This window comes from Vicia villosa, unplaced genomic scaffold, assembly GCF_029867415.1.
Source record: "Vicia villosa cultivar HV-30 ecotype Madison, WI unplaced genomic scaffold, Vvil1.0 ctg.002710F_1_1, whole genome shotgun sequence".
NCBI classification, from domain to species: domain Eukaryota; kingdom Viridiplantae; phylum Streptophyta; class Magnoliopsida; order Fabales; family Fabaceae; genus Vicia; species Vicia villosa.
In genome coordinates this window covers 195687-222191 of record NW_026706009.1, presented here as the reverse complement: position 1 = coordinate 222191, position 26505 = coordinate 195687, and the positions used below count along the sequence as shown (strand labels likewise).

The 26505-nt window shown below is 31.8% G+C and overlaps 2 protein-coding genes across 2 annotated transcripts; one reads left to right on the top strand and one right to left on the bottom strand.

The window, feature by feature from the left end:
• Positions 1-17039: 17039 nt before the first annotated feature.
• LOC131639609 (CBL-interacting serine/threonine-protein kinase 8-like) lies at positions 17040-23043 on the top strand. Its single transcript, XM_058910092.1, has 14 exons — positions 17040-17544; positions 18656-18718; positions 19093-19164; positions 19279-19386; positions 19466-19540; positions 19657-19710; positions 19823-19948; positions 20382-20471; positions 20869-20991; positions 21596-21715; positions 21863-21979; positions 22158-22214; positions 22319-22393; positions 22503-23043. The coding sequence occupies exons 1-14, from the start codon at positions 17386-17388 to the stop codon at positions 22602-22604; spliced, it is 1341 nt and encodes a 446-aa protein (XP_058766075.1). The 5' UTR covers positions 17040-17385; the 3' UTR covers positions 22605-23043.
• A 136-nt stretch (positions 23044-23179) lies between these two features.
• LOC131639608 (pentatricopeptide repeat-containing protein At3g24000, mitochondrial-like) lies at positions 23180-26235 on the bottom strand. The gene is made up of 2 exons (XM_058910091.1): positions 25982-26235; positions 23180-25572 (listed from the first exon to the last, which is right to left on the bottom strand). The coding sequence occupies exons 1-2, from the start codon at positions 26090-26092 to the stop codon at positions 23362-23364; spliced, it is 2322 nt and encodes a 773-aa protein (XP_058766074.1). The 5' UTR covers positions 26093-26235; the 3' UTR covers positions 23180-23361.
• Between the last annotated feature and the right edge of the window lie 270 nt (positions 26236-26505).

Below are 26505 nucleotides of genomic sequence, written 5' to 3'. Positions count from 1 at the left end.
TCACTCAACTCTGTTGTAACGTCTAACCAACACTTTTTACTCTCTAGAGAAATAAACAAAGAAGAAGAAAGGTCGGGGTATGCACATCAAGGAAATTTGAGCTTCTCCTCTTCCACAAAACCATTATTTATTACATTATAGCTCAGAGGCTTATGACTTACTATCTCTTCAGCAAGACAATCATCCTTCTCCTCTGTCACCTCCGTTATTCTATCAAATTCTATAGGTAGAACAGAAACAACATTGTATATTATATCAAGTTCATCTTCTGACCAAGATTCAAAATTACCAGTAAGCATATCATCATCTTTGTTGGCATGAAATCCTTTCCCTTGGGCTTAACCATTGTTGGCAAAGGGGGAAAAGTCATTCCTTTATGGGTCTCTTCGCCACTTAAACATCTGTCAACACCAAGATTTCACTATTGTTACTTAACTCTTCAGCCTCAAGAACAAATTTCTTTTCTGCTGGTATCTCCTCTATTGCATTCTGGTCATGGGCTTTTTACCCAGGTAAGTCTTAAGACCATGTGAGTCATTCTTTGACACATGTGAGTTTTTGTGGTATGATGAACCTACACCAACTTTGATTACCTTCCAATTTTGTTGATCAATATTGGTTTTGCTATTAGGTAGGATCCATTCACCAAGAGAAACACTAGCAAGAGGAACATAAGTCTTTTTCTGACTTCTCCAATGACTTGAAGGCCCTTGATATTTTTAGTAAGGAACCCCCCTCTTGTCAAAGGAAAATTTGGACCTTCTGTCATCCCGCATACTTTTCCTTAGTTGTTGAGGCTTGATATTTTTTAGTCCTTTTGTTGCCTCTTTGTCAAACACTGCACTGCAATGATGGCACAACATCACTTCAGAACATTTGATTTTGCACTGATTTAGAAAGTCAATTAACTCCTCCTCGGCTGTTGGATATACAACCTTGACTTTCTCTGTGTAATCCACCATACCTACTTCTTAGACTTTTATGTTGGACCTCATAGTAGTTTTGACCATCGTAATCTCCACAGGTTCAATGAGATATGCCTCCTCAACTTGTAGGGGATATGTGTCAATTTTCATTGGTAGCTTAGGTTTATCCCCAAACTCCAGCCTGCCATCCTTCAAAGCATCTTATACCAAATCCCTGAAAAAATACATTGAGATGTTTTATGACCAAGAAAATTATGATATTTATAAAAAATCTTTTTTCTTCCTTTGTTTCAATGGTGGCGTATAAAGGCCTTTCAGCACTATAATTTGACCATCAGTAACCGGAAGATCGAAAATTTCATCATACTTAGATAAATCGAATGTATTAGTTTTATAATAATTTTTCATTTCCACTTAGTTCAATAGGGTTCTTTCCATTATAAGGTCTTAAGACCTTACAAATATATGGAGGTCTTGGCTTTAATTCTGCCAAATTTACCTCATTTTCTTTGACATATTCACAAACTACGTCGAGTTCCTGATTATTATCATCTATTTTTATATAAGCAATATTTTCTTTCCTAGAGTGTCGATTTCTTCTAGCCTTTTCTAATCTAGCCTTCTTTTTGTTTAGGTGTTTGACTTGTCTAGCCCTATCTGCTAATTGAGCCATATTCCTTAGGTATTGGGTATCTAAATTCTTCCTAATGGAATAATCTAAACCACCACCTGCACCCATTTCGAATAACTCATGTTCATGCACTAGAGTAAATCACCTTGACTTCATTAATCTGAACCTATTGAGATAATCATCTATCGATTCTGACGATTTTTGCTTCACAATGGATGGTTTTTCAGGATAATTTTTTACTGATCCGTATAAAACTGCTCGTGGAACACTCTTTCTAATTTACCCCCATTATGTATGAAATTTGGAGGGAGAGTAGTGAACCGTGTGAAAGCATTCATGGTCAAATAATTAGGGAAGTATTTCATCTTCAGATTTTCATTATTAGCCAGATCATTGACTTTTGTATGGTATTGAGCAATGTGCTTGATAGTAGATTCACTAGTGTCACCTGCTAATTTAGTAGACTTAGTTATTTTCTAACCCCTGGGGAGTTTAGTTTGCAAGACATATTCAGATAATGCAAAAACGAAAATTTGGCCTATTAAGACCATTTTGAGTTAGGATTTGTTCAACTATATTGGTTATGTTATCCCCCCCCCCAAATTGTTTTGTTGGACTCTCTTAACTACATTATCTAGGTCTTTGTTCCTGTTTACCAACACTGTGTCTTCAACTACCCTGGGTCTAGGTTGTTTGCTTGGCTGGGGCGCTACTTGCTGTTGCATTTGGTTATTAGGGACTGGTTGAATGGGTGCTTGAGGAGAACTAAATAAATCTGAAATTAAACTCGTTTGATGTGCTAACCGTTGGTAACTATGATTAGTATTTTGGATAAAAGGATTGAACACTGTACCAATTTGTTGGATAAGCATTTTAACCATGTCATAGTTATTATCATACATTTGTTGCCATATAGAAAAGAGCGAATTATTAGCCAAAAGTGGCATAACCTGAGGGGTGTATCCCAATCCTCCATGGGATTGACCCATTCGACCAGGGTTGTTTATAGAAAGTCATGATGCCGTGTATGGATTAAAAAGAGAGGAAACAACCGTTGCATTATATGCATAAATCGGTGTGTTAGCCTATAGGCTTGTCATCGTTGTGGTTGGATGCCATATGGATACTTCTACCACTAGGGGAAGTGTAAAACTCTGAAGGAATGTAGGCCTAGTACCTCCTACAGTGATTTTGTAACCTTGGGATTACCATGAAAACTAGTTGGTGGTGGTATCAGCAGTTTTGGTGTCGTAGTCGAAACTAAAGTCTGATTTACAATGGGAGTAGTTATTCCAAGTCTAATCATACTAACAAATTTTCCACTCCTCACACACATAAATACTCAATAATTAACAACATTTGGATGTGAGGAACGAAAAAACAAACATAAAAACACATACATTCTTTGCAAAATTATGCACAAAATGGTCCCACCGGGTGTACAATTTGTTTACTGGTGTTTTAGCAAACAATAACGAGTTTTAATTCACTTGCAGGATCAAACTCAAAAAATTCTAAAGGACACTTTGTGTTAGACTTTTAAGAAAATGTATTAGTACTAAAACATTCTCAATGTAAAGGTTCAAGAAAGTAAATACAAAAGTGCTTAAATGGATAAAGTAAATATAGAAGAATAAAAAAACATTTGAATAAAAAATGTTTGAATTAAGAGTGGAACGCAAGTTCATACATTTCTCACAAATTCTTTATCTATGTGACTCAAATGTGTGAATTTTAAAGAAAGAAAATGAAATGTGAACCTCTATTACAAAATCGAAATCTACTTAAATACTAGGCACATCAATAACTACCAACAACGATTATCTCTCCAGAATTCAACATGTATCCTGCTACATGGGTTTTTATCTTCACGTGTCTTGGGTTCTTAAACTGCTTTAAATCGTTACTGTTGTCGAAAATATCCTCAAGTTACCTCATCATATCTGTTGAAAAATCCATTTGTCGAATTTGTGAAAAGTTCACTGGGTGTCAAAAATATTACTTAGCTATCTACACTAAGCATATCCCATATTCATGTCGAAATGCAGAGCAAAAAATCTCAGGCTAACACACTTACAACAACCACGCTTTATCTCATTACATGAGGTCTACTATTTGAATCAATTTGCGTCATAATGTTCTATCCATGACTATATTTCTATCTAAATCTTTAATCTCGAGATTTTTCTTAATAATTTCTCTCATTGTCTTTTTAAGACTTTTTCTCCCTCTAATTGTTTGAGTTCTCTCTATCTAGTCTACTCTCCTTACAGCATAATCTACCGGTCTTCTTTCAACATGCTCAAATCATCTAAGTCTATTTTCTATCATTTTTTCTTCTATAAATGTTACCCAAACAATCTCTATAATATTTTTATTTCTAATCTTATCACACATCCAACGCAATATTCTGCGATCACATTTTACTTAATATTCTTAATATTCTTGTAGAGAAATTAAGAAATCCACGTTTAAAAAATATCATTCATTCATCAACGCAATCACTTAAAAATATTATTATTGCAGGCTACTTAGAAATTATTTGGCTAATTTTCATATTCGAGAGCAATTATATTATTAAAATATTTTGAGTATACGGTGTAACTCAAGATATATGTAATATGCTTAAGTTATTTGTTCATCGTTCAATCTTTAACTATAGTATTTTATTTATGTCTTTCATAAGATATTGTCGCATTATTAATATTTATAATCTTTTTAAAAATAAAATAAGATAAGACAATAAAATAAGATAAGACTCCAAAAATCATCATTTCTCCTTCGTTTTCCTCATATGTTTCAAACTCTAATGAGGTATGTATTGAAACTTGTTTAACAGTTTTTTTTTCTTTAGTTAAAATACATATAAGTGAATATAGACGGAATTTCAATTTTAAAATAGGGAGATTTTTCAATTTATAAAAAAGAAAAGATTAATCACCTAAAAAATGACCATAAGGCACAAGAATTACGATGAACAAAGTGTTGAACTTTTCTTGTTAGCATAAAACAAAATTTTTGAAGTTAAAGATAGTGTACTCACCGTATAAAATCTTCTAATAAATTATTTTTAATTAGTTTATGACACATAACTTTTTTTAAAAATAACAATATATAATACAGTCCTAATTAGTTGAGAGTGTAAAATTATTTACACTTTCAATGTATATTTTTTTCTCAAAACTTTTAGCATTTTGTTAGAATTAAGAATCTAATGATATAAATAAAGACGAGAAGATCATGATGACCTTTTGAGTGCTTGTTAGCTCAAATGTATATTCAACTTCATCAATAGTCTTCTTAACTCCATCTTCCCAATTGTCAAGTTGCTATTATTCCAAAAAAATAAAAAATAAAAGAAGCAATGAATTCAAAAAAAGCATCAAATTTAGTGATTAACTGTTAAGTATATTTTAAAATTTTATATTTATTATGTCTCATCATTTTAAATGAAAAAATATTTTAATTCAAATGTATTATTAATTTATTTTAATTGTGATAAGGTTTGACTTGGTCTAAGTTTACTAAACCATCGATGTTCTTTTTATCCTCCTATTTATTTGTGAATTTGATTCATTATATAAAAGTGGAAAAACTTGATTTTAAATAATATAAATACATCAAACAAAATAATATAAATCAAACAAAAAAAAGATAAAATATTATGATTAGTATTAAAATAATTAAGTATTTAAATTAATTATTGGTTTTTTTACTAAGAAAAAAGTATATTTTATTTAAATTATAATTTCTATGTGAGTGCTAGGTTGGAAAATTCATTTCCGTTGATATTTGATTGAGATTGGTGGTGGAGATGTACATGGAGGGAGAGCGAGAATGATACTAAATTATAATATTAAAAGTTAGAAAAAATTTAAGTTTAATAAATTATTTATAGACATTAAATAATTGTATTTACAATATTGATTAAATTTTTTAATTAAATAAATCAATAAAAAGTTAATTAAAAAATATATATTAAGAATTAAATTTAAAAACATAAATTTGAAACTCAAACAATTTTTAAACTACCGCCTGACTTGCCGCCCCTTGGATCGGCCCTGCATAGCTGAAAGAGGTGATGGTGATGTGTTGTTGTGGCCAATGTTTTACCATATTGTTCAAGAAGATTTTTTTTTTCAGTTAAAAAAAAAAAAAAAAAAACATGACAAAGAATATTTAAAAAGAAATCTCGAAATATCTTAAGAAAACATAAACTAGAAACAAGAATCAAATACATTTAAAATACTATATATTATGTCTTTTAAAAACAAAAATATACTATATATTATGTCTTTTAAAAACAAAAATGTTATTCTTCCACCAAGCCATACACCTACACCGTATGTACGGACGACACTGTTCATATACGGACGACATTGTTCATATACAGACGAATATTATTCATGTACAAACGAATACTATTCATGTACGGACGTTTATTTTTAATACCTGGACGTGCATTAACCAACTTCATTATTTCATTAACCAAGTTTTTACACTGCATTAACCAAGTTTGATGACTGCTAAAAATTATTTTTAATACCTGAATGTTGCATTAACCAACTTTATTACTGTATTAACCAAGTTTTTACACTGTATTAACCAAGTTTGATGACTGCTAAAAATTATTTTTAATACCTGGATGTTGCATTAACCAACTTCATTACCATATTAACCAAATTTTTACACTGTATTAACCAAGTTTGATGACTGCTAAAAATTATTTTTAATACCTGGATGTTGCATTAACCAACTTCATTACCACATTAACCAAATTTTTACACTGCATTAACCAAATTTGGTGACTACTGTAAAGTAATGTTCATCAATAGTAACATGAACAGTTCCGTCCGTACATGAATAGTAGTCGTCCGTACATGAACAATGTCGTCCGTACATGAACAGTGTCGTCCATACATACCGTGTAGGTGTATGGCTTGGTGTAAGAATAACATTTCTGTTTTAAAATGTCTAAGAAAAACAAAATAAATGAAAATGCGGTGTTATAAATAAAGATAAAACTGAATCTTCATCTTTATTCTTATTTTTTATCTTCACATTTCTTATTAATAGTTGTAATTTTTCATCTCTCTTGATCTCTATAAATAAGATTCACATTACAATGTAAAGTGTAATTTTAAAGAATATGATACAATATTATTTTCTCTCTCCTCTTCTTTTCTTTGATTTCTATATTGTTTTATAACATGTTATCAGCACGAAACTCTCATGTATGATTCTTTCGCTTCCATCTCATGTATATAATTTAGGGTTAAGTGTGTTTTTGGTCCCTATAAATATCTCAAATTTCATTTTTAGTCCTTATTAAAAAAATAACATATTTTAGCCCCTATAAAATTTTTATGCATGCAGTTTTAGTCCCTACTATTTTTTGAAATTTTGTAAACTATTTAATTACTCTTAAAATTTTAAATTTTTTAATAAGTATTTTTCATACGTGTTTAAAATATTATAAAATATTTCTTAACCAAATTATAGAATTTTTTATAATGAGAAGAATTAAATATGAATTTTTTAAATTTCAAAAGATAATGATAAAAGTAATACAAATCTCGACTTAGAAATTAAATTTTAATTTTTTTTCGAGGAACTTTTTATAACCTTCTAAACATGTTTGTAAAATAATCATTCAAAAATGCACATCGGTATAACAGTAAGGACTAAAACTACGTGCATAATAATTTTATGGGGACCAAAATATGTCATTTTTTAATATGGACTAAAAATGAAATTTGGGATATTTATAGGGACCAAAAACATACTTAACCCTATAATTTATTTAGCCTTTGTTCAACATTAGAAAAGTATACTATTATTGATGACTTTTTGAAATTTTAAAAAGTTGTCAAAAGATCGTCATTCCAGATAAATGACACAAATAATTTTAATGCACCCAAGAATGATGGTTATAATTTTTAGATCATTGTTTGTAAAAAATTAGTTATATAGTTCATGAAGAACTTATAAAGCAAAGCATCCCTGAAGGATAGTAAAATAAGATTGTATAGTTTCTGAAGAACTTGTAATGCTCTATATGCTATTTTTCGTTTAAGATGTAACAGGAAATTTTTAGTTCTCATAAAGAAGAAAGTTGAGATTTTTTTTTTTTGTTAAAGTCAGCACTCTAGATTATTGGTTGTTATTTTAAAATACTAGAATGTATAAATCCTTATATTTATTATTGTGTCAAGAGATTGAAATTTGTTTGAAATATTATTATTTCATGATTTTGATGGAGTTAACAATTTAGATTTTAGATTAGATAACAATTAAAAGAAAATGCAAGATGTATTTTGTCACTAATTTGATTTTTTTAAGTAGATAATTTTAAGACTAATATGACAATCCATTTTATTATGGTGTTATTTTAAATATTGGAATTTATAAAAGTGTTATTTTTGTTGGGAAAAATAACAAACATAGAGAAAAAAAAGGAACACAATCACAACACAAAATATAACGTGGAAACTCCAAAAACGGAGAAAAAACCACGGCCGTTGTCAATAGACAACCAGAGAATAACCCTATGTGAAAATTGTTACAACACATAATATACCCTCAAATACCTCAGGCCCCTTGTACACCCACACCCTCCAAAATAAATATTTAACTACATCTCACAACACTCTAATACAGGAGCATAAGAGAACGAAGAAAGTCAAATACAAGCTTAAAGTGTTTTTGACTGGTGCATCTTGAAACAAAGAACTTGAATCCTTAATATAGCTTTGGATTCCCTCTTCCTTCACAAAACTAAGCGATGTTGGACTTCTTCAACATATATATTTTCAACCAAACCCAACAATCTCCACCTTGATTGAAGATAATACATTAATTTTCATTGTCTTTACCGACAATCATACTCCACCATAAAGAATATCAACATGTATATTTTTAATCAATCTTAACAATTTTAAATATTAATATTTAATATTGCCTCTAGGATAATTATCTCATTATAATATTTAATACTTAATACTTAATATTTTTTATTTTTTATGATAGAGCTTAGTATGTCAAATCTTACGAAATTGGATTTTGGGGCTCTTGATATTTCGGGAAAGAACTATTTGACATGAGCTCTAGACGTCAAAATTCATCTAAGCACAAAAGATCACGATGACACTATTGAAGAAGGAAATAAATCATCTGATCAACAAAAGGAAAAAGTCATGATATTCCTGCATCGTCACATTCATGAGGATCTTAAGAGTGAATATCTTACTGTAATTGACCCACATGTCTTGTGAAAAATTTTGAAAGATAGATATGATCATCAAAAAACGGTTACCTACCAAAAGCTCGATATTAGTGGGTGCGTTTACGTTTGCAGGATTTTAAATGTAAGTGATTATAATTCTGCAATGTTTAGAATAACTTCTAAGCTGACACTATGTGGAGAAAAAGTAACTGATAAAGATATGTTAGAAAAAATATTTTTCACTTTTCATGCATCCAATGTGCCCCTACAGCAGCAATATCGAGAAAAATAATTTAATAAATATTTTGACCTAATATCTTGTCTTCTTGTGGCTGAGCAAAATAATAAACTATTGATGAAAAATCACGAGGCTTGTCCCACTGGTACAGATCCATTCCCATAAGTGAATGTGGCAAGGTACGATCACTAAGGGAAAAACCATAGTCGCAGTCGTGCATGCGCACGTGGTTGTGATCGTGGTAGTAATTATGCTCATGGTCTTGGTTTTGATCGTAGTCGCAATGGTAATCATAAGAAAACATACTTCTACTGGAAGCGGAAAAAATATTGAAAAGAATGATAAAGAAGTCCAGAGTAGCAAAACCAATAAAAATACTTGCTACCGTTGTGGAGGAAAAGGTCATTGGAGTCGTACTTGTCGTACTCCAAAACACATTATTGATCTTTTTCAAAAATCACAGAAAAATAAAAAGGAAATGATTGAGACTCACTTTGCTAATGAACATGATGATCCAGATTACAGTAATATGGATGCTACCCATTTAGATATTGGTGACTTCTTTGTTGATTCAGGTGGAAAAATTGATCCACCTTATTGGAGATGGAAGTGTCAAGAAATAAAATTTATGGGAAATTTTCTTTTTAGTTATTAATAAGTTTTTATGGATGTTTTGAATTTTATTTTCTAATAATAATAAAGTGGATTTTCTACTTGTTTGTTTATATAATTTATTGTTTAAATGACTTGTGTTTTTAAAGTGCGCTTATAACTTATTGTTAAAAATTATTATTGTTCTTAGAATGAATATGGACACTAGCACCTGTAATAAAGATACGTGCATTGCTGACAGTGCAATAACTCACACAATTCTCAAGAATAAAAGATATTTCTCTAATTTAGTGAATCAAAAGACTGATGTCAGTACTATATCTGACACCTCGAAAATAATCGAAGGCTCTGGAAGAGTCAATATGTTGTTACGTGGAGGAACAATATTGTACATTGATAATGCATTATATTCTTCTAAGTCTCATAGAAATTTATTAAGTTTCAAAGATATCCGCCTAAATGGTTGCCATATTAAAACATGAGATGATGGAGGGATTGAATATCTTTGTATTACAAATCGGACACAAAATGTATAATGGAAAAGTTACCGGCTTTATCCTCTGACTTGTACTACATTTATATTAGTACAACTGAAGCACATACAACTGTAAATCAGAAATTTATAAATAATGATAAATTTTTAATTTGGCATGATCGGTTGAGCCATCTCGGTTATATAATGATGCGAAAAATAATTGAAAATTCATGCGGTCATTAATTAATGAGTAGGAAAATTATTCAATCAAATAAGTTCTCATGCAGCTCTTGCTCGCAAGGGAAGTTGATAATTCAACCATCACCAATAAAAACTGGAACTGAATCTATTAGTTTTTTAGAGCATATACATGGTGATATTTGTGGGCCAATACACCCATCATGTGGACCATTTAGATATTTTATGATTTTAATTGATGCATCAACTAGATAGTCACATGTTTATTTATTGTCAACTTGCAACCAAACGTTTGCGAGATTGCTAACTGAACTGATTCGAATAAGAGCCCATTACCCCGATTATCATGTCAAGAAAATACATCTTGATAATGCTGCAAAATTTTCATCTCAAGCATTTAATAAGTAATGTATGTCTATTAGAATTGACATTGAACACCTAGTAGCACATGTTCATACACAAAATGGACTTGCAGAATCATTTATTAAACTTATAAAATTAATTGCAAGACCACTTATTTTAAGATACAAACTCCCAGTTTTTGCTTGGGGACATGCAATTTGGCATGCTGCAACATTGATTCCCATCAGGCTAATGAGTTACCACACTTCTTCCCCTTTACAATTAGTTTTTGGTAAAGAACCTAATATTTCCCATCTAATTTTTTTTGGATGTACGGTATATGTTCCGATTTCTCTACCATAACACAATATGATGAGTCCACAATGGACGATGGAAATATATGTTGGATATGAATCTCCAGCTAATATAAAGTACCTTTAACCAAAAGCAGGAGATTTATTCACTGCTCTTTTTGCTGATTGTCATTTTGATGAATCCAATTTTCCAACATTAGGGGAGAGAACAACAAGCTGGAAAAAGAGATCAGTTGGAGTGAATTATCATTATCTCATCTTGATCCTCAAACAAAACAATATGAACTAGAAGTTCAAAAGATAATTTAGCTACAAAACTTAGCAAATCAATTACCAAATGCATTCACTGGTCCAAAAGGTGTGACTAAATCATATATACCAGTTGCAAATACTCCAATAAAAATTGATATCCCTGTTGGATATCCAATGAGTCTCAACCACGCCTGAAGCATGGCAGACCAATCGATTCCAAAGATAAAAATCCTCGAACAAGAAAGGGAGCTAAGAATAAAGATGGCCCAAGTGAAGATATAGAAAATCTAAAAGAACCTTCAGGCATAATAAACATTTCCTCTCTAGAAGAGAATGATCAGGTACTTGAAACTCATGAAAATAAAGAGAACTCGATAAACAATGTCCAAAATGGAATACAATGGAACCGAAACGAAGTCAACATTAATGATGGTTTTGCATACAATATAACACAAAATGATAAAAATGGCAAAAAGGATCAGGAACCAACGTCTATCAAAATTTGTAGACAAAGTGGGGACTAGCCAAAATGGAAAGATGCAATTGAACGAGAATTACACATAGTTTACAAAAGACAAGTTTTTGGACCTGTAGTCCGAACACCTCAAGATGTGAAGCCAGTTGGATACAAATGGATTTTCGTATGAAAACAAAATGAAAAAGGTGACATTGTGATATATATATATATATATATATATAAATCTTGACTTTTCGCTCAGGAAATTTCGCAAAGACCTAGAATTGATTTTGATGAAACATATTCACTTGTAATGGATGCAAGCACTTTTTGATATCTAATAAGCTTTATAGCACATGAAGGACTTAATATGCATATGATGGATGTTGTAACAGCTTATATGTATGGTTCACTTGATAATGAAATTTACATGAAACTCCCTGAGGGATTCAATATACCATATGCACACAACGCCGAATCTCGAGAAAACTACTCCATAAGATTGAACAAGTCTCTCTATGGGCTGAAACAATTTTAACGAATGTGGTATAATCGTTTTATTGAATATTTTCTTAGATAAGGATATACAAATAACTCCATTTGTCCTTTTATTTTCATAAAAAGATCAGGAAAAGAATTTGCAATAATAGCTATATATGTGGATGACTTAAATATTATTGGAACTCCTAAAGAGCTCCCAAAAGCTATGATTTTTTTAAAGAAAGAGTTTGAGATGAAGGACCTAGGAAAGAAAAAATTATGTCTAGGTTTGCAAATTGTACATTTGGACAATGGAATATTTGTTCATCAAGAAAGCTAAATAGAAAAAGTGTTAAAACGCTTATATATGGACAAATGTCAACTGTTGTCTACTCCAATGGTTGTTAGATCATTAGATGTAGATAAAGATCCTTTCAGACCTCGAGAAAAGAATAAAGAATTGCTTGGTTCTGTAGTACCATATCTCAGTGAAATTGGAGCACTAATGTACCTTGCTAATTATACACGTCCTGCTGTATTATTTACTGTAAATCTGTTAGCAAGATACAATTCTTCACCTACACGAAGACATTGGAACAGAGTAAAACATATACTTCGTTACCTTAGAGGTACAATAGACATGGGTTTGTTTTATACCAAAGTATCCACATTCCAATTAACAGATTATGCAGACGCAGGTTACTTGTCAGATCCTCATAATGCTATATCATAAACATGTTATTTGTTTACATGTGGGAGTACAACTATTTCATGGAGATCGGTAAAACAAACCATAACAACAACATCATCTAATCGTGCAGAACTTTTAGCATTACATGAGGCAAGTCAGAAATGTGTTTGGTTGAGATCATTAATTCAGCACATACAAAATACTTGTGGTTTATCTTCTAAAAAATCAAATACAACGACCATATACGAAGATAATACTACATGCATCGCTCAATTGAAAGATGATTACATTAAAGGAGACCAAATAGAACATATTTCTCCAAAGTTCTTTTTTACTCATGATCTTCAAAGAGTGGTGATATAAGCATCCAACAAATTTGTTCATGTGATAATCTTGCAGAATTTTTCACAAAGTCACTCCCAAGTAGAATTTTTAATCAACTAGTATAAAAGATTGGTCTTCATCGAAGAAATGATCGTTCAGCTGGGGGGGAGAAATGAAATGATATTGTACTTTTTCCTTCATTAGATTTTTACCCACTGGGTTTTTTCTAGTAAGGTTTTAGCGAGACATATCCTTAATGGACATCTAAGGGGGAATGTTATGAATAAAGATAAAAGTGGATGTTCATCCTTATTCTTATTTTTCATCTTCATATTCCCTATTAATAATTGTGATTTTCCATCTCCCTTGAGTCCTATAAATAAGATCCACATTGCAATGTAAATTGTACTTTTGAAGAAGATACTACAGTATTAATTTCTCTCTTCTCTTTCTTTCTTTGATCTTTATATTGTTTTATATAGTTCTATAACAAATTAAACGTAATACAAAACATTATGGCTTTTAGACATTTTGAATTTTTTTTAGCAATTAGTTAAATTATTATAAAATACAACAATTAAAGCAAATATAATGTGTTATTTTTAAATTTTACACACATTTAACTAAATTAACATTTATCATTTGAACTAAACTCACTCACCCTTTTACATAATTATTAGAAATACATTAAAAAAAAATACTTATATGAGATAGTAAATGATTACTTTCAACTTAAACAGAAATTTAAGTTGAGTACCCGTACTTTTAGTGTAAACTGTTATAAAATTTTAATTTATTTTAAAATAAATTTAAATCAGAAGTGACGTAGCATGAAATTGTTCTATTTGATTGATTGAAAATATGGTATCCAACTAAATTTAAAGGTACCAGAGTGTTCACATTCTTTCTTTTTAAATATATCAACCGCATGTCAGCCAAATAACAAAAAAGCACTTTTTAGATTTTTTTAAAATAAGTGAGACCCGCAAAATTGAATAAGAGAGAACATGCATTATTAGGTAGGACACAAATAACCCTAACAAACTAGTAACCCACACATTAACCACATATTCTTCCAAAAATAAATTATTTTCCCTCATCACACAAGCCAATAAGATTCAAAGCTATAACCCTATATTTGACACCTAATACTTTAAACAACAATCCTTTTATCCACTATCTTCATCCACCACAAATTCTCTAACAAAGAAAAATTAATATGGCTCACGCTTGAAATCCTAAACCCCCATTAGTCCAATAAAAACAAAATGTCTCCAATTTAATCAAATTGATTTATATAGCAACTGCACTCTCACACCATAGGAAATATTTAAATAAGAATTCAATAGAACAAATATACTTATGAGAGCCTTGAAGAAGGTAAAAAAATAATCCACTAACAATACATTATAGACTTACATAACACAAAATTATATCTCATAAATAGGTTTCTACTCTCCCAACTAGGAAGCTTCAACTTGATTTGATCCACCATTGTATACCAAAAATAAAGGCGGGGAGGTTTACCTCATATAGGGAGGCCTAAATTGTAAAATTTAATCTGATAAACTTTTCAATTAGGTACAAATGTTGCATCTACCAACCCAGACTCAACCGCATTACCTCCAACCAATAAGATTTTGTTGAAATTATTTTTTAATCCTGAACAAAGTTCAAAAGGGATCAAACTCTTTTTAATAACTCTAATGTTCACCCAACTCCTCCCACCAATTAACAACGTTGTAGAACCATATTTTGCAGGTTAGTGATCAAAGAAGCTCTCCTGAAGATAAATATGCTTTTGATGATGACAACAATTTTCTGATGATAATAACTAAAGTGCAAGCATAACAAGCTGTTAGATATGCAAGCAAACAAATCTAATGTTTAATGATCACTACAAATATTTTATGATGATGACACCAGAATAAATCTCAAGCCTCATCTCCAAGAAGAAGTCAAGCAAGTGTTTGTATGAGTGGATTGTCTGACAAGTCTTAAAGCTTCAAAGTGTGAAAGACAGAAAGTGTGAAAGCTCGCCTTATCGTGTCTGAGTGAACAATATGTTGTAAAAGCATAAGGGTTTTATCATAGAGTTATATGGCTAATCACACACACACACACACACACACACACACACACACACACACTAAAACAAGTTTTCAAACTTATTTTTCTATAAAAAATACTCCTAAAAAATGTTTTAAAGTCGTGTCAGTTGAATCAGTAGGTGTTAGAAAAGTTCTAGACACTTTTTATACTGACCAATCGAGTGGAACTTATACACAATCGATGGGTTAGTGCAAAAATGCATCCTAAACGTTTCTTTCTTTTTAAAACCTTATAAACGATTAATTTTAGGTCAACCAATTGATTGGAGCATGGTGTCAGTTGAATCAGTAGGTGTTAGAAAAGTTCTAGACACTTTTTATACTGACCAATCGAGTGGAACTTATACACAATCCATGGGTTAGTGCAAAAATGCATCCTAAACGTTTCTTTCTTTTTAAAACCTTATAAACGATTAATTTTAGGTCAACCAATTGATTGGAGCATGGTGCCAATTGATTAACTCATTAATTTTGGCCACAAACAAATTTCTTTTTTATGACAACCTCTAACCTATAAATAGAGGTCCTTTGCCTCATATTTTCATATCCAATATCAAGAGCTTTAATATCTCACTCCTCACTTTCTTTAAACATATTTTTTCACTTTCTCTCACATATAAATTTATAACCTCGGTTCTAAATAGATGTGTTATTTATAGTAGTGACATTTTTATATTTATAGATAAAATCTTGATACCGTAAAATTAGGTTGTGTCATAACCTAAGTGTGTCACAATTGATCATTAAGTTGCTTCCAAGTGTTGGCGTAAAGTTGAGATAACATTACTATGCTAATGAGTACACCGTTTTTTTCTTATAGGGCTTGATGGCTCCATAATGTCTTGTAGACGTGTCGTGATTTGATTTTTTGTTTGTTTTTGCAATTAAGGTAGAAAGTTTGGATCACATCTCTAAGCTTGTTGAGAGTTGCGATGTCTTGATGAAGTTCAATAGCCCCGTTATTGCATTGGAGTGTGCTGCTATTACATGCCTTATGCATTTTCTATGATTTTCTTCCGTTCTCCGTGTTTCACCGTTCTCCTTACTTTTTCATCGTAACTTTCATCGTAAAATGCTATGAAATTGCCAGATTAGGCAGATTTCAACATAGTTTGGTCCTTTTCACGAATCTTTGGATTCTTTATTAAAACCTACAAAACAGAAATGTATTAGTAATAAAAACACTTAAAAATAATAAATTTAAATTCTAAAAATACAGTCTGACTACTTCTCGTCATAATCACTAACTTGAACTTTTCCTTATCCTCAATGAAAATGCTTGAAAAATAAAATTTAAGAAAAGTTTGGAATTTACTTACTTTACTTTGATGATAATCAACAAGTTAATGCTACTTACTAGAGTACTTCTATAATCTGCTCAATCTCCACTTTCATTCTCATACTGTGGACTGTGGACGAAATAACTCAAAATACTTTACTTGTGATTCATATCTATTTAATTGTTTTCTCTCTTCTCACCAAATCACTCAAAAGAAAATGTCAATTTAATTGTTTTCTCTCTTCTCACCCATTCACTCAAATTAAAATGTCCACTCAATCATCATATATAAATCATTTTACCACATACTTCAAGTATTTGTAAACACTATCAAATCATAATTCGACACATTTTTATCATCTTAAAAGTTGTAACATGAATTATGTTAATTTTATTTTGTTGTTGATAAACTTGGCAAGTGTCAACTTTACTTTTTAATTCCAAATAAAAGCCGTCTTTTCCGGTCCCCAAATCCAAAGTCGCACATATTAAAATCATCACCCACAAATTCAAATTTCCAATTTTCATATTTCAATTTTCAAACAAAAAGGTTTCATTCACATTCGCACCTTTTCATTTTTAATTCCTTCTCTCACCTCCCAAACCAAATCCACTTTCCTTTCTCACTCATCATACTCCCAGTTTCCCTTCCTTCTTTTCACTTAAAAAAAAGAGAAGATAATCTATTCTAATTAATTAACTAATCAACCCATTAATCAATTCACTAATCGCTGTTAAAGTGATAAACTTATAGAGTGAAATGATTTTAAGTTATAGTTGTTGATTAGAACAAGAAAAGAATAAAGAGAGAAGAAGAAAAAAAACGAAGCATGGTGTTGAGAAAAGTGGGGAAGTATGAAATTGGAAGAACAATTGGTGAAGGAACCTTCGCGAAGGTTAAGTTCGCTCAGAATACTGAAACTGGTGAAAGCGTTGCTATGAAGATTCTCGATCGTAGCACCATCATCAAGCATAAAATGGCCGATCAGGTACTCGATTTTTGTTCTAAGCATGATCAATTTCGTTCAATTGTTGTTAATTTTGGTTAATTTTAGAGATTTTAACGCGTTGTTGTTGTTGTTGGTGGTGGTGGTGAAGTAGATTGTAGATATAACCTAAGGAGTATATTTAGTTTGCGTGTGTTTGAATTGAAGAGTTTTGTAATTGATTTTGTTTCAAGTAGAATTTGATTTTAGTAAGTGTGTTTGGTTCTGCGGCAACGAGAATTGATTTTGTATAATTGATTCTGGTTAACAGTGAGTTGGATGTAAAGTGATTTATGTTTAGTTCTATAGCGACGCGAATTGATTTTGAGTGAGTTGATTTTGTAGAATTGATTCTGGTTAAAAGTGAGTTGGATGTAAATCGATTTATGTTTGGATAATCTTAAGTAAAATTGAGTTGATTAGTGAATTTCAATATAAAAAATCACATTTAAACTCAAAAGCTATAAATTTTAACTTTAAGTAAAATCAATTCTGAAGACAGAATTTATTCTACTTTAAAAAAAACCAAACATCTCAAAACTATTCCACAATCAATCGAGACATGCAGTGTGTTCACTATGTTTTTTCCTCGGAATGTAGAGTGATAAAATGTAGCTTTTCTACTGGATCAAAAAATTTACTTCAAGTTTTAGGCTAATTTAGCTTTTAGAGTAAGAACATTCACTCATAAGTCAGCTCAATTGTAGAGAAATGAATTTTATTCAAAATCACATTTGATTTGATAACGCCTACTCAAACATAGAGTGTTTTCATTGCTTCATTTTATAGTTTCTACTCATAGTAAGTTAATTTTATTGATGCATTGCATGTGGTTATATGGAGTTTCGGTGTGGTTATTAATAATACTAGCAAGAGGAATGTGGTTGTGGATGTAAGTCTTTTTAATTCTTGAGTGATGGTAAATGTTTTGATTGAATTGGCATCCCGGTAAGTGACGAGCGGGTGGGGTTTAAGACGTTTATTTTTGCTTGGATTTTTTCCCGTTTTTTAAGATACAAGAGGTTTGATGCTTACTATATTTGTGATTGCTATGGTTTCTATTTACATTACTATGTTTGCTATTTGTTTATTTATTTGTTTTAATTTAACGCAGATCAAGAGGGAGATTTCTATTATGAAGCTAGTCAGACATCCATATGTTGTTCGCCTCCATGAGGTATGTCATATGTTATTGTCTGTAGATATTGTTTCTTTCTCCTTTTTAAAGGTAATTAAGGGGCTGTTTGGGTTCTGATCTGAAATTAATCATTTGTTCTCCAAGTCCTGATGAATGTGTGAAGTGTGAAATAAAGTTAACTTGTAAGCTTCTTAAGTCTTTTAAGGTTAGTAAAGTAAAACCTAAATATTGTAGGAATCATTTTTGAATTTGACTTGGTTTGGAAATTTCCTTTTCTCTTGTACTTTATTATCCTTCAAAATATATGGTATAGTAGAACTGCTCCAACGATCCAATATTAATAAATGTTTCTATCTTGTTTGTTGTCACTGTTAAAAGTGCTTCGTTCTATTTTAAATGATGGTTTTCTTCAGGTTCTGGCCAGCCGTACTAAGATTTATATCATATTGGAGTTCATCACAGGTGGTGAATTGTTCGATAAAATTGTGAGTAGCTAAAAATGGATCGATGGTTTTTTTTTTTTTTGTTAAGCTTCAATCGTGATTTTTATTGGCACTTTTTCTGGCATTGAAGATATAATGAAGATAAGAATGGTGCAGGTACACCACGGGCGTCTCAGTGAAGCTGAATCTAGGAGATACTTCCAACAGCTTATTGATGGTGTAGATTATTGCCACAGTAAGGGAGTTTATCATAGAGATTTAAAGGTTTGCACTGACTGAAACCTGGAATGTTTTCTTCATCCATATCATAGTGTCGTCTAACAGTTTTCCTCCCCCTTTGCAGCCGGAAAACCTTTTACTTGATTCACTAGGAAATATGAAGATTTCAGATTTTGGTTTGAGTGCTTTGCCAGAAAAAGTGAGATTGTTACACATATTCATAAACTTGACTTGAAATTATGATTCCATGTAGATCAGATCATATATAGGTTTTGAATACTATACACATGCTTAAATTTGTGAAAATTTTCATAGGGGGTTAGTATGCTGCGGACAACTTGTGGAACTCCAAATTATGTAGCTCCTGAGGTAATTTTTGTGTTGTTCACTGCGCTCGTAATATGATTTTATGTCAACTTTGGCTACTCACTATGTTAGTATTCGAGCTTTCTTTATTTGACATTTATCTTTGTGATCTCAGGTACTCAGTCACAAGGGTTATAATGGTGCTCCAGCAGATGTTTGGTCCTGTGGCGTTATCCTCTATGTTCTAATGGCGGGATATCTTCCCTTTGATGAGCTTGATCTTACCACGCTATACAGTAAGGCATGGATTTAGACATCAAATCTTCCTTTTTCTGTTTGTAGATGGATTTTCCATTGTTGAATACTCCACGGGTCACTATTATATGGAAAAGTTCATTTTGTATCGATATACTAGATACATTAGTTTATTCATTGAATAACTGATGTAACTATTCTAGTCTATATTGACGAGATACAAAATGAAGTGTTGCTTATAATAGTGACCAGAAGGAGTGTTTGTTTTATCTATATATCGTGCAATTGCATATACTGACATAATATGTCGGCTGCATTATCTAAGAGGTGCTGGCTGCTGTTCATACAAGTTCTTGTGATAATGAATTTTTTGTGTCAAAAGGCTTGGGAGTCAGGACATACTACATAGTCTAATAATTTGTTCAAAAGAAAATTCATATTTTTATCAAAGGTGATGATTTTTTCTTATTTCCTTGCAGATTGACAAAGCGGAGTTTTCATGCCCTGCTTGGTTTCCTGTGGGAGCGAAATCTTTGATACAGAGAATTTTGGACCCAAACCCTGAACATGTAAGAATTTCCTTTGCAGAATAATTTTTTTTATTAATGTCTAAAGAGGTTTAAAACATGGCATCTCAGCATCAATCAGTTTATAATTAATGTTGTCCGAGTTCAGAAACTGAAAACTAATTGTATTCATGAAAAAATTCATGTTGCATCTCAAGGGATCTAGAATGTCCTAGCGTGTCATGATATGTAATTATCAATCTTGGTAATGAAATTATTTTAGGCTAGAATTTTGTCATAGATCTTATATTGGGGCTTTCATAGATGCCTGGTAGTGCAAACTTTACACTCCATATATATACACTTCAGTCTAGTGGATACAATATATACTTCATTGCAATATTTGACCAGAGTCTTTCTCATTCTCATCCATGTGTGTTCGTGTGCATGTTGAATTCAGCGTATTACCATTGAGCAGATTAGAAGTGACGAGTGGTTCCAAAAAAGCTATGTTCCTGTCCATCTCCTCGAGTATGAAGATGTAAATCTGGACGATATAAATGCTGCATTTGACAGTGATGAGGTCTGTTAATATTTTCATTCTGCATTAGGAGAAGTTATATATTGTAGGAGTTTTTAACATTTGAGCTAATTCACCTCAGCCTCTCTGAATGTACCCTATCAGCTTCGAATTGGAATGGATTGGATACATTGTGAATGTCCTGTCCTCCTACCTTGATTTTTTTGGAGTACAAAATAACAATATCAGTGGAAGATATTTGTTGAGATATTATCGTATTTGTTATGATACTATTCTCTTCTTAATTGATCCTATTCCCTAGTCTTCGGGATTAAGTAGGTTAAGCCTTATGTATATTTATTATATACTCCTCTCTCTTTTATACAAGAAAATTTAACATTACTCAATCTTAAGTATATTTAAGTTGCAAGATGTGTTAAAAGTAGGACAATTAATAACGTTGAAATCTCTGGTTACTCAAAACTCAAAAGATCAATGATGATGAAGGAGATGTTGATTGAAAGGTACTGATGAAAGCCAAAACTATCGTCACAGTTATCTTAACTTTTTACGCCCCTTCAATTCAGGAGGAGACTTTCTGTTTCATGCATATTGATTTGAAAATTGTATCAGTTATATTGACATACTGATTATTTTGTTATTGAAGGATCAGAGGGATAATCCGCAATGTGAGGTTGAGGACACGGGTCCTTTAGTTCTTAATGCATTCGACATGATAATGTTATCTCAAGGCTTAAACCTTGCTTCAATCTTTGATCGGGGACAGGTATCTCTTTTTTATTTTTTATTTTTAAGTTACACTGTTATTTATTTTCTATTCTATGACTCAATAATCATGTGCAAATGCCCGTTTAATATGGCTTGCTATGAAAATATGCATAATTGATCTCCCATATTCTGTCATTATCTTAAGGACACTATGAAATACCAAACACGCTTTGTCACTCAAAAGCCAGTGAAAGTGGTTTTAACAAGTATGGAAGTTGTGGCACAATCAATGGGATTCAAGACGCATATTCGTAACTATAAGGTTGGTAGCTTATAATATATAGATTAGGTCAATTGTTTATTTTGTAGCATTTTTTCACTTATCTATTCTAAAAAATCAATCTTAATACATTGTATCTGCTGTTAGTTCAACTTAAGATTAAGCTTGCCTTATTTCTTGATTTTATTAATCTGAAGTGGTCTTTGGTCTATATTTTCAGATGAGAATAGAGGGTATTTCAGCAAATAAGAAATCTCATTTCTCAGTTATATTGGAAGTAAGTTGATAAATGATGATTCTCTTCTTGACTTTAAACAGTCCCTTAAACATTTCGGCTAACAATTTCATTTCTTGGTCTCTTTTTTTGGTGTGTTCAAAAAGGTTTTTGAAGTTGCTCCCACATTTTTCATGGTGGATATTCAGAAAGCAGCTGGAGATTCCAGTGAATATCTCAAGGTCAGTTTTTAAAAGTTGTTTGTATGGTTGGTGTTATACCCCACCATTCTTTCCATCAATTTATTGTACTTTTAACGAAAAAAATAAAAAAACCTCTTCTATGTTACAGTTTTACAAGAATTTTTCTAGCAACCTCGAAGATATCATTTGGAAATCGCCTTATGAAACAAGCAAATTGAAGACCCCCAAGAATAGAAGCAAAAGACCCTAGTTTTGTTGCTTGTGGTGTCTTTTGTTTTTTATTTAAAAGCAGAGGCGAACAAAATCTATTTGTGAAAATGGATGGAGAAAAAAAGTCTAGCTGCATAAAATATATATTTATATGGAAGTGTTACGTTACAGACAACACCCGAGTCACCTCTTTAGTATCTAACCAATTCAGGCCTTTTTATCATCCACAAATACAAGAACAGATTCAAATTCAAAAGAGGAAAAGGAATCAGGTGTAAACTGTAATGACAAGAATAGCGAGTTTGGTGTTTGTAAATTTCCTTTTGTCCCTTTTTTGGTCTTGCCTTTACAATGTATCCAGATTTTACAGTTAGAAGAGTGTAAGTGTTGATTGAGTATGTACTAATAGTTCTCGTGGTATTGGTTAACACTGTTGTATATTAAAGTGCATGAATTATGTTTAGTTTATAAGTTTTCTTTTTGGCGCTGCATCACTAAATCAAACAAACTAGTGAACTTCCAATCATGGTTTACACTTGAATTTGGACTACTTTTGATGTGCAAACCATTTGTGCAGAATTTATCGTATGTAAACGGATTGTCACCTAGTCAATGCATGGTATAATTTTGTTTTTATGAAGCTACATTCAAAAATCAAAATTGAACTTCCTTTAACAATTCAAAACTTGTCGATCTATAAAGTACCTATGTGTTATAGAAGTAAAGGTAGAAATGTGAAAAAAATTATCTGCTTTCGGTCATCTCTTGATAATAACTTATGAACTTTTAGCTGCATCTTATAGAGGATATAAGAGAAAACCACCAACATTCCCACAAGAGCATTGTCCATTGACAAATTTATGTAGCCTCTTACTATCTCTAACAATGATTTCCCTACTAGTCAGTGTCGAAATGTACTTCACAAAGTTATGGCAATCCCTACACATCAAGGTATTCTTCACAACTCTTACTGGCGAAGAATTCGGCAAATTCTCCAACCCAAATGCAATAGCTAGCTTCTCACTATGATAAATGGTAGAAGAAGTCTTTTCTTCATGTTCTTTGTCACTTATTTCCACATTTTCTAACATCTCATATCCAAGATTCTTCGCTTTCGCAAGTAAATCCTCCAATGATTTACTTACCAGTGAAGTTTGGACTTGTGCGATGTCATTTGTTTCAAATGAATACACTCTGTCTTTGATACTAATCCAGCTCCAATCTTTTAACTTTTCGACTTCCTCTTCTTTCATTATATTCTTCACCAAAGAAACTTCCTCAAACCGCCCGGCTGAGACGTACATATTCAATAGCAATTCGTATGTCTCTGTATCTTTTAGTTTGAGACTTAATAACTTTTCTGCAGCATCACATCCCAATTCTAGATTCCCTAGGCTTAGACAACCAGCAATCAGTTTCGACCAAATAAGCTCATTAGCCTCATAATCCATTTCTTTTACAAAATCGAAAGCTTCCTTAAGCCGACCAAGCCTCACTAACATATCAACCAAACAAGCATAATGGTCCATCACAGGTTTAAGTTTATATTCCTTTTGCATAATTTCAAAGTAATTGAATGCTTCGTCGGCCATACCGGCATTTCCACAAGCCGCTAAAACACCGACAAAAGTGATCTTGTTAGGTCTAACTCCTACAAGTTTCATATCCTCGAAAAGATTTAATGCATGCTTTGACCAACCATGCTGTGCAAAACCATTAATCATGGAAGTCCATAGAATCATTGTTCTGATAGACATCTCAAGAAAAACTTTGCTTGCTTTCTCTATGCTTCCACATTTGTTATACATCTTAATTATAGAAGAACCTACAACAACATCAGATAAAATGCCAGTTTTGATCATCCGAGCATGAATCTGTTCGCCTTGTTCTAAAGCCATCATTCTACTGCAAACACTCAACACACTTGAGAAGGTAAACGAATCAGGTCTCATTCCAGACCGATTCAACTCGGCGAAAAGTTTGAGTGCTTCACTTCCACTTCGGTATGCAGAAAGATTATCCTTCGAAAGTTCCATTATCTTTGCATGTCCAGCAATTATAGCATTCCAAGTAACCAAATCGAAATCATCCATTCCTTTAAACAATCTTTGAGCTTCACCAGTACAACCACATTTAAGGTACAAATACAATAAAGAATTCCGAACGCGTAGGTCTGATTCGTATCCTAATTTAGCGCACAACGAATGAACTTGAATCCCAAAATCTAAGCACTTAACCTCACAACACTGACTCAATACACAAGTTAGTGTATACTCATTAGGCTGAACCTGCACTTCATCTAAAAACATCTCAACAAAAACCCTCAAACCCTTCATAGGTTTACCATTCTCGCCGCAAGAAGAAATCATTGCAGTCCAAGAAATAACATCCTTTTCTCTGATTCTTCTAAACGCTTTTAGACCAAACTCCAACCTACCACCACATTTAGAGTATAAACTACAAAGCGCGTTGCCGATACTCGTGTCAAAATCAACATGGCATTTGATTATGTAAGCATGTAATTGTTCTCCTAACTTCAAAGATTGCAAAGATGTACACGCATTAAGGACTAGAGCAAGAGTGTGAGTCGAAGGGTAGCACTCCGAATGTAACAGCATCTCTTGAAACAAATGTATAGCGCGATCTGGCATCGAGTTTTGCACATAACCTTTCATTAAATTGGTCCAAGCAACATCATTTTTCCGGTTTATGTGATCAAATGCTCTTCGAGCACACTCCATGTTACCGCATTTGGCGTAAACATTGAGCAAAAATGTTGCCAAAAAAGGGTCTTCATGGTTACCTGTTTTCACTATGTTGCAGTGAATAATTTGTGTAGATGAAAAGGAGCCATTTTCTAAGCATTGTTGTAACAAGGGAATGTAGAAAGATGTATCTACTTCTTCTTTACCCTCTTTTGCCAATGAAAGTGCTTCTTGAAAATTAAGGTGCTTGTTTGGATCCAAATGTGTTGATATGTGCCTTTTCTGTAATGAAATGCTTTGACCCTGAAAGCATAAGATGCAGGTAAATATTAAGGATCTGTTTGGATAAACGGCTTATTTGCAGCTTATAGCACAAGTGCTTATCAAAATAAGCGCTTATGAATAAGCTTGATTATAGAATTAACTATAATTTTGCAAGTCCATTAAAGTTGGGAATTAGGGTATGGTTGTTGAATTGACTCTTGAACAACTTATTTGGACTAATACACTAGTAATCTCTGTATAAGTGTTTGAGAAAGCGTATACAAGAAAACTCATGACATGTTTATAAGCTGTTTTTAACTTATTTCAATTAAGGTCTGTTTGGATAAACAACTTATTATAGAAGTGCTTAACACAGTTTAAACAGAAAAACAAGTACATAACAAACCAAAATTTATTGCTGTGAGAAAATGAAATAGAAAATTTGTACCTTATGTAGTGGAAAAGAAGCTGTTGGATATTTTCTGAATTGTGGGTGGAGGTTAAGAGTTGCAGTGACAGCAACTGGAGAAGGTAAGGAAACCATGGAGTGTAGATTCATGCTATGAATGAAGGAACGATAAGGTAAATATTGAGCAATGATTTCATCTAATGTGAACCAGTCGCTGAGTACATGTGAGACGAATAACTCCTTCCATTTTTTTTAAGAGTTAAATGGTTATGCAATTTACAGATTTGGTAGAATACATGGTGGCCGACGATTTTTTAATAATTTGGTTCATTAAATAATTTTTTTAATTAGGACCTGACTTTATATTTTTAAATATGTTTAAATGTTATTTTATGTATTTAAGATGTTAGTATATATGTAGTATTTTGTTGCAAGTTTATGTATTTTGGATGATTGGTTTAATTTTAGATTAAAAAAAAGGAAAAAAAGATCAAAAGTGCACACATTAGTTAAGTTAAAGGACTCACTGGAAAAAAAATGTAAAGGATCACAATTTTTCAATA

Excerpts from the sequence above, each read along its gene's own strand:
- LOC131639609 (XM_058910092.1), top strand. The coding sequence starts at position 17,386 with ATGGTGTTGAGAAAAGTGGGGAAGTATGAAATTGGAAGAACAATTGGT. Across the intron at positions 17,545-18,655 it reads AGCATAAAATGGCCGATCAG|ATCAAGAGGGAGATTTCTAT; the intron begins GTACTCGATTTT and ends AATTTAACGCAG. Across the intron at positions 19,387-19,465 it reads TTTATCATAGAGATTTAAAG|CCGGAAAACCTTTTACTTGA; the intron begins GTTTGCACTGAC and ends CCCCCTTTGCAG.
- LOC131639608 (XM_058910091.1), bottom strand. The coding sequence starts at position 26,092 with ATGAATCTACACTCCATGGTTTCCTTACCTTCTCCAGTTGCTGTCACT. Across the intron at positions 25,573-25,981 it reads CTTCTTTTCCACTACATAAG|GGTCAAAGCATTTCATTACA; the intron begins GTACAAATTTTC and ends TTATGCTTTCAG.